The 14,827-nt window shown below is 67.0% G+C and overlaps 6 protein-coding genes across 6 annotated transcripts; 3 read left to right on the top strand and 3 right to left on the bottom strand.

The window, feature by feature from the left end:
• Nucleotides 1–699: 699 nt before the first annotated feature.
• On the top strand, nt 700–3,274 carry MICPUCDRAFT_52797 (uncharacterized protein; the record flags this gene model as incomplete). The annotated part of the gene is made up of 3 exons (XM_003062864.1): nt 700–1,252; nt 1,408–2,287; nt 2,500–3,274. The coding sequence occupies 3 exons, from the start codon at nt 700–702 to the stop codon at nt 3,272–3,274; spliced, it is 2,208 nt and encodes a 735-aa protein (XP_003062910.1).
• Nucleotides 3,275–3,838: 564 nt separating this feature from the next.
• Nucleotides 3,839–5,221, top strand: MICPUCDRAFT_52798 (uncharacterized protein; the record flags this gene model as incomplete). The annotated part of the gene is made up of 1 exon (XM_003062865.1): nt 3,839–5,221. The coding sequence occupies one exon, from the start codon at nt 3,839–3,841 to the stop codon at nt 5,219–5,221; it is 1,383 nt and encodes a 460-aa protein (XP_003062911.1).
• A 311-nt stretch (nt 5,222–5,532) lies between these two features.
• Nucleotides 5,533–7,049, bottom strand: PETC (cytochrome b6/f complex iron-sulfur subunit, chloroplast precursor). The gene is made up of 3 exons (XM_003063058.1): nt 6,762–7,049; nt 6,392–6,509; nt 5,533–6,080 (listed from the first exon to the last, which is right to left on the bottom strand). Exons 1-3 carry the CDS (start codon nt 7,013–7,015, stop codon nt 5,793–5,795), a joined length of 660 nt encoding a protein of 219 aa, XP_003063104.1. The 5' UTR covers nt 7,016–7,049; the 3' UTR covers nt 5,533–5,792.
• Nucleotides 7,050–7,303: 254 nt separating this feature from the next.
• On the bottom strand, nt 7,304–7,864 carry MICPUCDRAFT_66926 (uncharacterized protein; the record flags this gene model as incomplete). The annotated part of the gene is made up of 1 exon (XM_003063059.1): nt 7,304–7,864. The coding sequence occupies one exon, from the start codon at nt 7,862–7,864 to the stop codon at nt 7,463–7,465; it is 402 nt and encodes a 133-aa protein (XP_003063105.1). The 3' UTR covers nt 7,304–7,462.
• A 2,176-nt stretch (nt 7,865–10,040) lies between these two features.
• Nucleotides 10,041–11,468, top strand: MICPUCDRAFT_52801 (uncharacterized protein; the record flags this gene model as incomplete). The annotated part of the gene is made up of 2 exons (XM_003062866.1): nt 10,041–10,808; nt 11,019–11,468. The coding sequence occupies 2 exons, from the start codon at nt 10,041–10,043 to the stop codon at nt 11,466–11,468; spliced, it is 1,218 nt and encodes a 405-aa protein (XP_003062912.1).
• A 504-nt stretch (nt 11,469–11,972) lies between these two features.
• Nucleotides 11,973–14,794, bottom strand: MICPUCDRAFT_52802 (ATP-binding cassette superfamily; the record flags this gene model as incomplete). The annotated part of the gene is made up of 6 exons (XM_003063060.1): nt 11,973–13,166; nt 13,204–13,364; nt 13,487–13,685; nt 13,805–13,976; nt 14,038–14,131; nt 14,236–14,794. The coding sequence occupies 6 exons, from the start codon at nt 14,792–14,794 to the stop codon at nt 11,973–11,975; spliced, it is 2,379 nt and encodes a 792-aa protein (XP_003063106.1).
• Nucleotides 14,795–14,827: the final 33 nt, after the last annotated feature.

Raw genomic sequence — 14,827 nt, forward strand, 5'->3', positions numbered from 1 at the left:
TGAATCGAGGCGCGAAAAAAAAAAAACCAAATCGCGGAATCCAAACGAAACGACGACAGCGCGGGGACGACGCGCGACGGCGACGCGCCTCCGCTCGCGGCGGCTCTTCCCGAGGCGAGGCGCGCGCGCGCGCCCGTGACCGGATCGATGTTCTCCTTCTCGTCCTCGCGCGCGCGGAACCCGTCGCAGGACTTGTCCTTCGTCGGCGCGTCCGCGGGAGGCTTGTTCGGCGATCCCGCGCGCGTCGCCGCGGCGTCGTCGTCGCGCGCGCCGCCGCGCGTCTTCGTTCGCGCGACGACGACGCCCGCGGCGAGCGCGATCTGCAGCGCCGCGGCCTGCGCCGGCGAGGTCGCCTTCAGGAGCCTGCCCCCCGCCACCGCGGGGGTCTGAACGTTCGCGTGCCGCTGCGTGAGCATCGCGCGCGGCCCCGCGCGTGCTCCGCGCGCCTGCAGTTGTGCAGCAGTGTGAACCGCGCGAAACCGAGATCGGAGCTTTGAAAACGCGCGCCAAATGCCGTTGGGAGCGACGGCGTTCATCGCGGAAACGGCTCTTTTCATCGACGATACCACGATCGACGACCGACACGCGCCGCGCGATGCATGATGTTCGACGGACACTCGACAGACGGACTCGTCGACGAGATGACCGGGGGACGGCGCGGAGCCATCGCGCGCGCGCGCGCGCCGCTCAGCGACGTCGATGGAGGTCGTCCGCGCGGCGGTCGCGAACCCCGGCGCCGTCGCGATCGTGACGTCCGACGGGCGACAGTTCACGAACGCGGACCTGCTGCGCGCGAGCGACGCGCTCGTTCGGTCGTCGTCGTCGTCGTCGCCGTCCGACGTCGACGCCTCGTCTCCCGCGCCGTCCGGGGGCACGAGATGCCGCCGCATCGGCCGGCGCGTCGGCGTCTTCGCGCGCCCGGGGCCCGAGTACGTCGCGGCGATGCTCGCGGCGTGGCGCGCGGGCTGGGTCGCCGTGCCGTTGGGGGTGTCGCACCCCGTGCCGGAGCTCCGGCACGCGCTCGAGGAGTCGCGCGCGACGACGGTGTTCCACGCGGACGAGTTCGACGACGCGATGGACGCGGTCGTCGCGGACGGCGGTCCGGAGGTGACGCGCGTCGCGCTGCGAAGGGTGGACGATGCGGGGTGTGACCAATGGGAAGGAGACGCGTGTCTGTTTGACGACACGTGTCGCGACGACGACGCGGCGTTGATCATCTTCACGAGCGGCACGACGGGGCAGCCGAAGGCGCGTCGTCCGAGACGCGCGCCGCCGATTCGATCCGTTCGATCCGCGCGCCGGCGTCCATCGAACAACACTCTGTACACATATTATCATACACCCTAAACCACGTATTATTAAACCAACCCTGAACCTCATCTCTCTCACCTCTCTCTCCTCTCTCAGGCGGCGGTGCACACGCACGGCACGCTGTCGGCGCAGATAAAGGCACGTTCTATACACTGGTCCCCATACGACCGCGTTGGCGTGGTGAACGCCGATCCTTAAGGACTTCACTTCCCGGCGCATCTCTCCAACCACCCCTCGTTTTCAACGCCCGCCCTCGACGCCTTTCAACCCCATCTGACGCCTTTCAACTCCAACCCGACAATCGCTTGTATGGAACGACCCTAAAGTCTCTCGTGGAGGCGTGGGCGTGGAGCGCGGACGATAGGATCTATCACGCGCTGCCGCTGCATCACATCCACGGCGTCGTGAACGCGTGGATGTGCGCGCACGCCGTGGGCGCGGTCGTGGAGTTCGACGAGCGAGGGTTCGCCGCAGAGAGGTTTTGGGGACGGTTGCTCGCCTCGTCGGCGTCGGCGTCGGCGTCGGCGTCGGCGTCACCGCCGCCGCCGATCACGGTGTTCATGGGCGTCCCCACGATGTACGTGCTCGCGCTGCGTCACGTGGACGAAGTCGCCGGCGTGGAAACAGAAAAAGAAACGGCCGCGCATCGGGCGTTCAGAGACGCCGCGGCCGCGCTGCGGCTCGCCGTCAGCGGCTCCGCCGCGTGCCCGACGAGCGTTATGTATCGGTGGGAAGACCTCGTCGGCGACGCGAGAAAAGGATTGCTAGAACGATACGGCATGACCGAGATCGGGATGGCGCTGTCGAACCCGCTGGAACCGACGGAGCGCCTGATCGGGTGCGTCGGTTACGCGCTGCCGGGCGTCGTCGTGAAGCTCGCGCCGCTGCCGGAGTTTGAGGAGGACGAGACGGAGGAGTCGGAGGACAGCGACGGCTACCCGGCGCCGCCGCGGGAGGCGCGTTTACGTTTACGCCGGTCCCCCGCCGTACGACCGCGTCGTCGGCGCGGTGCACGCCGTTCCTCGAGGACTTTTCACTCCCGGCGTTCGTTTCTCTCCGGCCACTACCCCTCGCTTTCTTTGATCAATCTAGACACGCCGCGACGCCTTTCGACTCCGTCATCTGACGCCGCCTCACAACGCCACCCCGACGTCTGTCGCCTCGTGTGGACAAACACCCTCATCAGAGAGGCATGCCGGGCGCGCTCGGGGAATACGGCGAACTGCGCGTGAAATCGCCGGGCGTCTTCGTCGAGTACCTGGGCCGGCCGGAGAAGACGGCGGACGCGTTCGACGAGGAGGGGTACTTCAAGACGGGCGACGTCGTCGAGATTACGCGCGAGTACGACGTGCCGTCGGACGTCGTGTACTCGGCGTATAAGGTGTTGGGCCGAAAAGGTTTAGACGTCATCAAGACGGGCGGATACAAAGTCAGCGCGCTCGAGGTCGAGTCCATCCTTCTGACGCACGACGAGATCGTCGAGTGCGCGGTGTGCGGCGTCGCGGACGAGACGTACGGCGAGAGAGTCGGCGCGGTCGTGGCGCTGACCGAGCGCGGGCGCGGCGGCGGCGGCGGCGGCGACGACGCGAAGGTGACGGCGGAGTCGCTGCGAGCGTGGACGAAGAAGACGCTCGCGTCGTACAAGTGTCCGAGCGCGCTCGTGGTCGTGGAGGAGATCCCGCGGAACGCGATGGGGAAGGTCAACAAGAGAGAGCTCAAGAAGCTGTTCGAGCGCAGCCAGTCCCACGCGTCCACGCCTCCACTTCGGCCGGTTCGCATCCCCGTCCCGGTCAGACGCGCACCCGCGGCTCGAGCTCACGCACCTGAAGCTAGCAGCGACCGCGCTCACGCAGCCGCTCCAGCACCGCGACCCGACCACCGCGCCCGCGCCAGACGTGACCGGGACCGGCGCGTCCTAGCCCTCGCACACGGACTCGGCCGCGACGCCCACGTCGCACACTGAAGTCGCCGGCGCCCCACCCGTCGCCGTCGCCGCCGTCGCGCCGCGTCGTCGACGCGTCGTCCTCCCCCGCCTTCAATATCTCCGCGCGCTTCGCCGCCGCGTCCGTCTCCGCGCGATTCGGCACGCCCAACCCGGTCACGTTAAACTCCGGCGCGATCGTCGCGTCGAGATCTCTGAGCTGCCGCGTCAGCCCGATCGCCGCCACCTTTAGCTTCCTGTTCTCGAGCTCGAGCCGCTCGTTCGACTCAGACAGGTCCACGATGAGCTGCGCGGGGTAGGGTTAGGGTTGGGGTAGGGTTAGGGGTTTAGGGTTAGGGTAAGGGTAGGGGTCGGGGACGTGTCGCGCTCGAGGGTTGACGGACGAGGACGACGACGACGACGACGACTCGGGAAGGATGATCGGGTCGTTCGACTCCGGCCCGGTCGGTCGATCGATCCGCGACGGACGGACGACGTGACGTCCTCCTCGCGCGCCGCCGGCGACCCGCGCCGCACCTTCTCTTTGACGTCCTCGCGGTGCTTGCTCGCGCCCTCGTGCGCGGCCGCGGCGTGCTGCACCCTTCGATGCCGCGACGGCGCGAAGTCTTGCGACGAGAGGAACATGATGAGGAGAATCAGCCCGAGGACGTAGCCGCGACTCTGCTGCGCCGCGCGCTCCGCGTGGAGGGCGCCGGGGTGCGGGACGAACATCCTCGCCGCGGCGTCGGCGTCGGCTTCGGGCGGCGGCGACGGCGCGTCGCGCGGGGCAGCGGGAGTATCCAGCTTGAGGGGAGATGGGCCTCCGAGCGCGCGGACGAGATCTGCCGACGAACCCGCCCGCGCGCGCCCCGAGAACTTAAGTTCGACGCGAATGCGTTCGAATTCTGTAGTGCGTCGTCGTCGTCGTTCGATCGTCGAGCGCGTCAGTGCGCGACGCGCGCTCGCGAGCCGATGACGAAGTTCGACAACGTCCGCATCAGCAGCCGCGGCGGGAAACGGGTCGCGGACGACCACGGCGTGAACTGGAACGAGCAGCTCCCGTCGACCGGGTTCGAGGTGGACGCGGACGGCTGGCTCAAGCCCGCGAAGCCCGATCCCGGCGCGACGACGGGACGCGACGCGCGCGAGCGCCGCGCGTCCGCGTTCGTCGACTTTTATCGCGCCGACGACGACGACGCCGACGACGGCGACGGCGGCGACGACGCCGGCGCGCTCTTCGCGACGCTCGTGATCGAGCTCTACGACGACCTCGCGCCTCTCGCGTCGCGCGCGTTCGCGGACGCGTGCGCGCGCGCGTCGACGCGCGGCGACGCGTCGGTGCGATGCGACGGCATCGACACGCTGCACGTCTCCGTCCCGCGCGGCGACGACGACGCGTCGCTCGCGGCGCTCGCGGCGTCGCTCGCGTCCTCCTCCGAGTCTTCGCCGCACGCATTCGGACGCGCGGGCGGCGGCTCGCCGCTGTCGCACGCCGCGGGCGCGGGAACGATCTCGCTGGATTCGCGCGACGGCTCCTTCGCGCTCCTCTTCGCGCCGATGCCGGAGTGGGATCGCCGCGGCGCTCAGCGCGTTGTGGTCGGGAGGATTCGGCGCGGGTGCGAGCGCGACGTCGACGCGCTGCGCCGCGCGGCGGCCGCCGCGTCGATCCGCGACGACGCCGACGGCGTCGTCGCGTTGCGCGTCGGCGCGGCGGGGAGAGTCGTCGACGACGTCGGCGGCGGCGTCTTCGGAACCGGCGACGCGGCGATCGCGTCGAGCCGCGCGAGGGCGCTCGAGACCGCGGAGGAGGCGCGGCGGCGACGCGAGACGAAGGGCGAGACCGCCGCGCGGGTGGAGGCGGAGAGCGACCAAGTGAAGAGCGCGGTGCGAGAGTCGCTCGCGTACGCCGCCGCGGGCGCCAAGCGAAAGGCGCGTTCTATTCACTGGTTTCCATACGACCCCGCTGGCGTGGTGAACGCCGTTCCTTAAGGACTTTTGCCGTCGTCTCTCTCCGCCCACCCCACGCTTTCAATCCCCGCCCTCGTCGCCTTTCAACTCCAACTGACGCCTTTCAACTCCACCCCGACAACTGGTATCAGGCGGCGGGGGGGGGCGACGTCGGCGCGGAGCGCGAGGAGAAGAGAGCGTCCGGCGGGCTGCGCGGCGCGTGGGACGTCCTGGGCGATCTCCCGAGCGACGCGAGCGACGACAGCGACGACGAAGCGGCGTGACTGCCGCTACTGTAGACGATAGAGGCAGGCGCGGCGGCGAATAGGTAGTCTAGTAGACGCGACAGCGACGATCACGAGTAAATGTTACTCGATTGCACAAGTCACCCTCTTCTAAGACGCCGCGTCAGCGCCTCGCGCGCGGAGGAGCTAGATTTCTCCCGCGCGCGAGCGCTCGCCCCGCGGCGTCTTCGCTTCTTCTCTCCCGACATCATTCATAAGTTCAATCGCTCCTTCGCCGTCCTCCTCGGGCGGTCTCGAGTCCTCTCGTAAAAGATCCAGTCCCTCGACGAACCCCCCGCTCCGCGACAAAATGAGTAACGCGAACGAGCTTACTTCCACCACGGCTGGAGGCCGGTGCGGAAGTCCGTCTCCGTCCACGGGGAGAAGATCACGGTGTCGGAGTCGTTGATCGCCGCGTGCGCGAGCGCGAGGGACAGCGGCGCGGGGCCGCGGATCACCTTGCCCTCGTCGTTGTACTGCGACCCGTGGCACGGGCACTTGAACTTGTTCTCCGCCTTGTTCCACGGTACGACGCAGCCGAGGTGCGTGCAGACCGCGTTGAGGCCAAAGTCCGCGATGGAGCCGTCGTCCTTGACGATGATGTACGTCGCGTCGCCCTGGTTTGATCGAGAGAGAGGGAGTGAGAGGGACGGTCAGCGTCGAGGTATGGCGAACGAAGGAATGAATTGAGTCATCACGATAGTTTTTTTTCCTCGCGTCGATCCGAGCGACAAACGTGCACGCCGAGCTGAACGATCGATCTCCTTATCCGAACCGAGGGCGGGCCGCGCGAGGCGCCGCGATCTCGCGGTGGACGCGCGCGCGCGATCGCGCGCGCGCCCGCCGCGGATCCCTCTGACTACGACCGATGACGACGCGCGGCCGTCATCGCGGCGGGGCGCGCGCGAGAGAGAGCCGCGGCGCGCACCTTGAGACCCTGCGTGAGCGTGCGGTCGCCCGGGAGGTGCGTCTTGAGCCACGCGGACTTCTTGACGTCGTTGCCCTGCGCGTCCTTCGCGGGCTGGCCGCCGCCGCCGCCGCCGCCGCTGCGATTTATAGAGGAGGGGGGGGGGGACGCGATGGGGACGGCGCGCGTCAGCGATGCGATCGAGGCGAGCGATCGAGCGCGCGATGGATCGACGCGGGGGGGTCGAACCGAGCGATCGAGTTCCTCCTTCCTATCCCCCCCCACGCTGCTGTGTGGAGAGAGCGAGAGAGAGATCATCGAGCCAATCGCGCGATCCCGCGAGGAGACCCTAGGCCTCCGCGCGGCTCGATGGACGAGCGTCGAGACGCACCCGGGGGGAACGAAGAAGTACGCGAAGCCGCCGACGAGCGACGTCGCCGGGAGACCGATCGCGCCGACGAGGAGGAGGTTCATGACGTTGCGCTTGCCCATGTCCGGGACCTCGCCGACGGCGCCGGACGCGCGAACGACCGAGCGAGACGTCGCCTTGGGCGCGGCGGTCGCCTTACGGGAAAGCCCGCGGACGTTGCATCCGAGCTTCGCCTTGGGGATGTTGAGGGAGCTGGGGGCGGTGATGGAAGCCATGCTGAACTCGCCGTGCGTGCGACGGTGAGCGCGGTGTGGGTATGACGCGCGCGCGGCGTCGACGTCGCGCGTATCGATCGGGGAAATTTATCTCGCGAGCGACGCGCGACGCGAACGGCACGGTTCCAGCTGGCAGTGGCAAACAGTGAGGATCGAGATGAGTCTATCCGGTCCACTATTGGCTCTCGAGTCGAGACTGCGTGTAGACCGTCGTTTCTGAGTCAGGAGAGACGCCGACGCGCGAAGCGATCGAGATTTGGTCGGTCGCAGTTTTTGGTTTTGGTTTTTGGCAGGGGATCTTTTTCTCAGTCATGATGACTACCCCCTTCCTGCTATCTACCGTCGCCGTCCTATCTCGCCGCTCTCGCCGCTACCGCGCCGCTCCACTACGCAGCCCTTCCGGGAAAATGTGACGTATTCAGGCACGAGACTTTTTAGTCTGTACACTCAAAAACTTCGCGCCAGCTGCATGCCAGCGGCAACGCCTCTGAGAAAATAAGTCATGATTTGTTCATCGCCGTCGCCGTCGCCGTCGCCGTCGCCGTCGCCGTCGCCATCGCCGTCGCCGTCGCCATCGCCGTCGCCGTCGCCGTCGAAACCTTCGCCGTCCGACTTCACGATTCGCATGTCCCGGTGCAAGTACCGCGCGGAGACGCGCGCGAGGCACCGCTCCGCGAGTTTCTCCTTCTGACGCATGAGACGCTCCATGAACGATCCTCTCTCGGCGTCGTCGAGAGCGGAGTAGAACCACTCGTAAAACGCCCTGGTGTCCTCGGGCGCGCTCGCCGCGTCCGCGGCGTCGAAGCACGTCGTCAGAAGCTCCGCGTCGACGGGACGGATCTCGCGCATCCGCTCCCAGAACTCAGAGTGCGCTTCCCGCGAGTCGTCGAGAAGCCACGAGAGACGTTTCCTCACGACGAACGGATCCGCCGGCTCGCCTCCCTTCAAAGCGACGTCGGGGTGGAGTTGAAAGGCGTCAGATGGAGATGAAAGGCGTCGAGGTCGGGCGTTGAAAGCTAGGGACCCTGGGCGGAGAGACACTTCGGGAAAAGTCCTTAAGGAACGGCGTTCACCACGCCAACGCGGTCGTATGGGGACCAGTGTATGGAACGCACCTCCGCCGGCTCGCCTCCCTCCTCCTCCCGGAGCGCGGACTCGTGCGCGTCGGAGAGCGAGATGTAGAGCGCGGCCTTCGCGCGCACGTCCGCCCTCGTCATCAAGTCTAAGAGCGAATCGTCCGCCTTCAACTCCTCGCGCATCGCGTCGATTCGTTCGCGCATCGCCCGCTTCTTCTCCGCCGCGACCAAGCTCTCAAGCGCCTTGCGCGCGAAGTACGCCGCGTTGTCGTCGTTCAACCGCCTCGAGAAGTCGCTCCGCCACCAGTAGTTCACCGCGCTCGTGCCGATCTCGCTGTCGACCTGGTGCCACCACCCCTCGGGGATGAACACCGCGTCGCCCGGGCGCGCGTCGTACTCTAAGAAGCCTTTTCGCTCGCCCGCGACTGAGGGGCGTTCTATACGAGCGAATGTCGGGGTGGAGTTGAAAGGCGTCAGTTGAAGTTGAAAGGCGTCGAGGGCGGGGATTGAAAGCGAGGGACCCTGGGCGGAGAGACCCGACGGCAAAAGTCCTTAAGAAACAGCGTTCACCACGCGAACGTGGTCGTATGGGAACCAGTGTATAGAACGCACCTGATAACCCGCGCACTTCGCTTCTCTCTCTCCCCGCGAGCGCGCTGACGACTAATCCAGAGTGATTCGACTCTTCCCCCCCCAGCGGCGCGACGCGCATGCGATCCGCGCGCGACGGCGGCCAGAGACGCACGCGCTTGCGTCCCGTCACGACGCACAGGACGTTGTGGTAGTCGTCGAAGTGCACGCCCCCCGACGTTCGACACGGGCTGAGGGTCGAGGGTCCGTACGAAGCGACGATATCGGGGCGGAGTTGAAAGGCGTCAGAAACGGAGTTGAAAGGCGTCGAGGTGCGTCGGGATTGAAAGCGAGGTGTGGTGCGCGGAGAGATGCGCCGGGAAGAAAAGTCCTTAAGGATCGGCGTTCACCACGCCGACGCGGTCGTACGGGGACCAGTGTGGTAATAGAACGCGCCTGAACCAAAAGTTCACGGCGTCCGGCGTCGGCGCGTCCGCGACGGGCGTCGTCGGCGCCGCCGTCTCCGTCTCCGTCTCCGTCTCCGTCTCCGTCTTCCCCCTCGCGACGTCCTCGCGCAGGTCGCGCATCACGCGCGTCCCGAGCTCGGTGTACCCTCCGCGCGACGTCCACAGCGGGCACTGCGCGAGATACGCGCGGCGCGATTTGGACTCGCCCTCCTCGTCTGTAGGATCTTCGTCTTCGTCTTCGTCGTCGCGCGCGGCGTTGGCGCGCGCTTCGTCGAGCAGGCGCGCGATCGTGCTCCGCGCCGTCGCCTGCGCTCTCAGGTTCCCCGCGAACGCGCGCGTGGCGCTCGTCATCACGTCCACGGCGACGTCCCCCGCGGCGTCGCGCAGGGAGGAGGACGCGCTCGCGTTCGCGTTCGCGCGCGCGCCGTCCTCCCGCCATCGCTCGATCGCGGGCCAGCGCATCACGACGTCGCACGCGGGGAAGAGCCTCGGCGAATCCCCGAGGTCCGCGAGGGAGATCGAAGTGCCGAGAGCGCGCGGCTCGGCCGCCGCGGTCTTTGTCCTCTTCCGCGGCGGCATCCTCGCGATACGTCGGCGTCGCGTCGCGCGAGATCGAGGTGCCGTCTTATTAGTTTCTGCTGTTGTTTTTTCGAAGTGTTCTGTTTCTGTTTGGTTCAGCAGGTGACCGACCGGCGAGTACGTACTACGCCGCGCGCGTACGCGCGTATGAGCATTCGCGCTCGCGAGTCGCGCGCGCAAAATATCAGCCTCGAAAACGACAACTGGCATATGGCACGGATGTGGCTCTCCTTTGACCGACGGTTCGAACGACCGAATGTACCCCCACGTCGCGCGCGCGACCGCGTCCACACCCCTCCCGCGCGCGTCCTCCCAACCCGCGCTCCCGCGACCATGGCGGTCCCCGCGCTCGCGACGGCGCAGACCGCGACGATCCGCGTCTCCTCGCGCGCCCGCGCGCCGCGCGCGTCCGCCGCGTCTTCATCGCGCGGCGCGTCTCCGACGACGCCTTCATCGCCGGTGACGATGAAGGCGTCGTCGTCCGCGCGCGCGAGCGCCTCGTCGGGACCGTGCGCGACGTCGAAGGTCCGTCCGCGATCGCGCACGCGCCTTCGCGCGATCGAGTCCGACACGGCGCGCTCGGCGAAGCAGCACGCCGTCGACACCGACCTCGAGGTCCCGGAGTGGCACTCGCGGTCGCTCATCGAGGACGGCCGCGCCTTCACGGAGACGTTCCCGGTGCGATTCGACGAGGTGGGCCCGAACAAGAAGACGACGATGCGCACGATCGCCTCCATGCTCCAGGAGTGCGCGTGCAACCACGCGCAGGGGATCTGGGGTCGCTCGCAGGCGATGCCCGCGGATATGAAAGCGCAGAACCTCGGGTGGGTGTGCACGCGCCTGCACATCGTCGTGGACGAGTACCCGGCGTGGGGCGACATGGTCGAGGTGAGAACGTGGTTCGACTCTCAGGGGAAGATCGCCGCGCGGCGCGACTGGGACATGTACTACTGCACCGGGGACGAGGAGCCGAACGAGCAGTGCGCGAGCGTCGGACGCGCGACGTCGCAGTGGGTCGCGTTCAACATCGCGAAGCGCAAGCTCGCGAGGATACCCGCGACGGTCATCCCGCAGTTTCGCGAGCAGGCGCGTAAAACACGTGTATTACGCCGGTTCCCGCGCGGCCCCGTCCGCGCGGTGAACGCCGTTTCTTAATTAAGGACGGACTTTTCCCGGCGTTACCGTCCTCCCAACTCTCGCTGCTTTGCTTTCAATACCCGCCTTTCAACTCCGCCTTTTAACTCAGACGACTTCTGACGCCTTTGAACTCCACCCCGACGTCGCCTCGTATGGGCAATTACCCTTCCTCAGGCGCTGAAGAACACGCCCGTCATGGGCGACGACTACGACCCGGATAAGCTCCCGGACGTGCGCGAGATGTCCGGCGCGATCGCGCCGACGACGCAGAGCGTCCGACGGAACGATCTCGACATGAACGGGCACGTAAACAACGTCGTGTACACGGAGTGGCTCCTCGAGGCGGTGCCGCACTACATGTGGAACGAGTTCGAGCTCACGGAGCTCGTGTTGGAGTTCCGCGAGGAGTGCGGGTACGGAGATCTCGTGGACGCGGTGAGCGCGAACGAGAAGCGCGTGCGCACGGAGTTTGGGCAGGAGAACGCGGGCGTGAGCATGGCGCACATGCTGTTGAGGAAGAGTAAGGGCGGGAGCGGCGACGGAGCCCCGACGGAGGTGGTCAGGGCGAGGACGGTGTGGAAGGCGCGGCCGCGGTCGCCCGACCTTCCGGCGCCGGCGCGGTAGGATCGCAAAATCGTGACTGATTGCCCATACGAGTACGGGTACTGTACGTCGGAGGAGGAGGGCGCGGGGGGCGACGCGATTCGATTTGATTGCGATCGGTCGGGAACGCGTGGCGGTGAAGAGTGAGGTGCGTTCTATACACTGGTTCCCATACGACCCCTTTCGCGAGGTGGATGCCGATCCTTAAGGACTTTTGCCGGCGTGTCTCTCCGCCCACCCCTCGCTTTCAATCCCCGCCCTCGGCGCCTTTCAAGTTCAACTGACGCCTATGAACTCCACCCCGACATTCGCTTGTATAGAACGGCCCTGATTGGTCGATCGGCGGGAACGAATACGAAGACGAATCGAGCGAGCGACTGACGAACGACGAACGACGAACGACGTGACGTGGCGTGGCGTGTCCGTAGGATGGAGTGATCGAATGCAACGTCGACGCGTTCTCGTTCTTTTCGCGCTCTTTTCGTTCCGTCTTCCCCCGTCTGCCCCCCCCCCCCCTTCCGTCCATCACGTCTTGAGCGAGATCCAACGCAGCGCGACGTACGTCAGCGCTCTGAACCCGACCAGCATCGCGAACAGCGCCCACACGTGCACGCTGACGTCGCCCTCTGTCAGGTCGACGAACGTCAAAAGCCCGGCGTCGGCGATCGAGCATCTTCCCTCGGCGTTCGCGACGACGACGGCGCCGTCGTCCAGGGTCACGTAGTAATCGCCGCTCGATAGCGATCGAAAGGCGGCGTCGACCGCGACGTCGTCCGAGACGCAGACGAAGCGCCCGTCCGGGTACTGGATCTTCAGAAGCATCGAGTACGCGTGGTTCACGAAGGAAACCTTCTTCGTCCATCCGAGCCACGACGGCGTCTTGTCGAAGTAGAAACCGCCGGTGAGCACGGCGGACAGCATGATCACGCTCGCGAGCGTCTGCGCCGTCTTGACCATCTTCACCGCGGCGCCTACGAGAAGCCCCATGCTCGACGAGACCAAGGTCAACAGCATCACGGTCAGGACGTGCGCGACGAACGCGACCGGCGTCGCTCTGAGCGCGGCGAGCCAGTACGCGATTGGCAGGAACAGACACGGGACGAAGAGGTCCAACGGGACGTCCGCGAGCGTCCGCGCGAAGAAGTAGGAGGACACTCTGAACACGCCGCCGAGGCGTTCCTTGACGACGACCGCGCGCTCGTCCGGGAACGTGAATATCGCGCCGAAGACGGAGAGGAATCCGTTGAAGAGGATGATGAAGAATAGGAACCCGGCGACGTCCGCGACGGCGGCGACGCCCGGGTCGTCGCCGCGGCCGTACCACAACGCGCCGACGATGAGCGCGACGACGATGGCCTGGCCGATCTTCAGCCGGTCGAAGAGCTGCCCGCGCCGCGTCGCGAGCGAGCGCCGAAGGAGGAGGAGGACTTCTTCGTGCCACGCGCACGCCCACAGCGGCGGCGGCGGCGGCGACTGCGCGTCGGGATGTGATGAACCGTCGAGGGGAACGAGGGAAGTGTCGATCGTCGACGCGTCGGGACCTTTGACTTCCCACCCGTTGTCGTCCACGCGCCCGATGCGGTCCGCGCTCGCGCGCGCGAGCGTCGACGCGACCTCGTCCGGGGTCTTGGACTCGGCGTCGCCGCCGCACGCGGACGCGTCGCCGTTCGCGAGGTCGAGCACGAAGTCCGCGGGGTTCATCCCGAACGGCATCGGGAACTCCAGCGCGGCGAAATACGGATGTATGCCTTTTCACGGATCCATAATACGCGCGCGCGCCTCGCGAGAGCAACAGCACCGCGTCCATCGCGGCCATCACCCTCGAGGACGGCTGGTGGATCGTGAGTACGACCGTCCTCGCGCGGTCCTTCGCGAGCGTCTTGAGCGTCTCCGCGAGACGCAGCGCGACGGTGGCGTCTGAGGGTCATTCCATCGGTCGTCAGTTGAAATGGTACAGTACGCGATCAAATGCAGTAGTCTATTGAAACCGCCGGGCGATGGGTGAAAAACGTGACGCCTGTGTTGTCAAATCATCGCACCCAAGCCGCTCGTGGGCTCGTCCATGAAGCACACGCTCGGGTCGACGACGAGCTCGACGGCGATGCACGCGCGCTTTCGCTCGCCGCCCGAGACCCCGCGCACGAACACGCCGCCGATGATCGTGTCCGCGCAGTGGCTCAGACCCAACTCGGTCATCGCTTTCTCCGCGACGGCGATCTTCTCTTTTTTGGCGTAGGCCTGCGGCGCGTCGGGAATGAAAATATTATATTGGAGTCGACGGGCGTCCGTCGGCGTTGAAAGGCGTCGCGGTGTGTCGGGATTGAAAGCGATTGAAAGCAGCGAGGAACGGAACGCACCCGACTCGGCAGCCGCAGTGACGCGGCGTATCGCACCGTCTCGCGCACGGTGAGCGACGGGAACAACACGTCGTCTTGCGACACGAACCCGATGTCGCGGTTCGTCCGACGCGTAGCGCGGCGGCCGTTGAAGAGGACGTCGCCGCGGACGCGCGCGTCGCGCGACGAGACGCTTCGGGCGACGCCGCGGGTGCGTTCATCGGTCAGTTGAAAGGGCTGAAAGGGGGATCGACCGAACGTCGAAACCGAGCGGTGGGTGAAGGACGAGAGCGTGATAGCGCGCGCACCTGAGCCGCCCCGCGACTGCGTTGAGGAGCGTCGTCTTTCCTGAGGGTCGTTCCATACAAAAACAGTTCCCCGGTCAGTTTAAACGTGACGCGATCAAACGTTGAAACCGGGCGATGGGTGAAACACTTTTGTATAGAACGCACCTGAGCCGCTCGGCCCGAGCACGGCGAGCACCTCGCCCGGGCGCGCGACGAACGAGACGCCGCGAAGGATCTTCACGAAGCCCTCGCGCGCGAGGTCGAGGTCGTCTTCTTCTTCTTCTTCTTCTTCTTCTTCTTCGCTTCCGCCGCCGCCGGCGCCGCCCTCCTCGAGCGTCGCGGCTTCGCCGCGGCCGCAGCACCGCGACGCGCGCGACGCGCGCCTTCGCTTCCTCTTCGCCGCCGCGGCCGCCGCCGCCGCGGGACCGAACGAGGGCTTGACGTACACGGAGACGTTCCGCGCGTCGACGACGACGCGCTCGGAGACGCACCGCGCGTCGCCCGCCGCGGCCGCGGCGACGCGCTTCGGAGGAGGAGGAGGAGGAGGAGGAGGAGGTCGCCTCNCGGCGTCGACGCTCGCGCGCTGCTTTTGGTCCTCGCTGACGCGCCGCCAAGCGTCCTCGCTGCAGTCGTCTTCGCAGACGCCGCCGAGCCAGACGCCGTGCGTGCTTCCGATGTCCGGCTTTCGCGGCGTCCGGGGGGCGCCGTTGGGGGGTTGGGACATCGCGCGCGGGAGGGGAGGAGGGAGGGGAGGGGA

Source organism: Micromonas pusilla (assembly GCF_000151265.4).
Source record: "Micromonas pusilla CCMP1545 genomic scaffold MICPUCscaffold_13, whole genome shotgun sequence".
NCBI classification, from domain to species: domain Eukaryota; kingdom Viridiplantae; phylum Chlorophyta; class Mamiellophyceae; order Mamiellales; family Mamiellaceae; genus Micromonas; species Micromonas pusilla.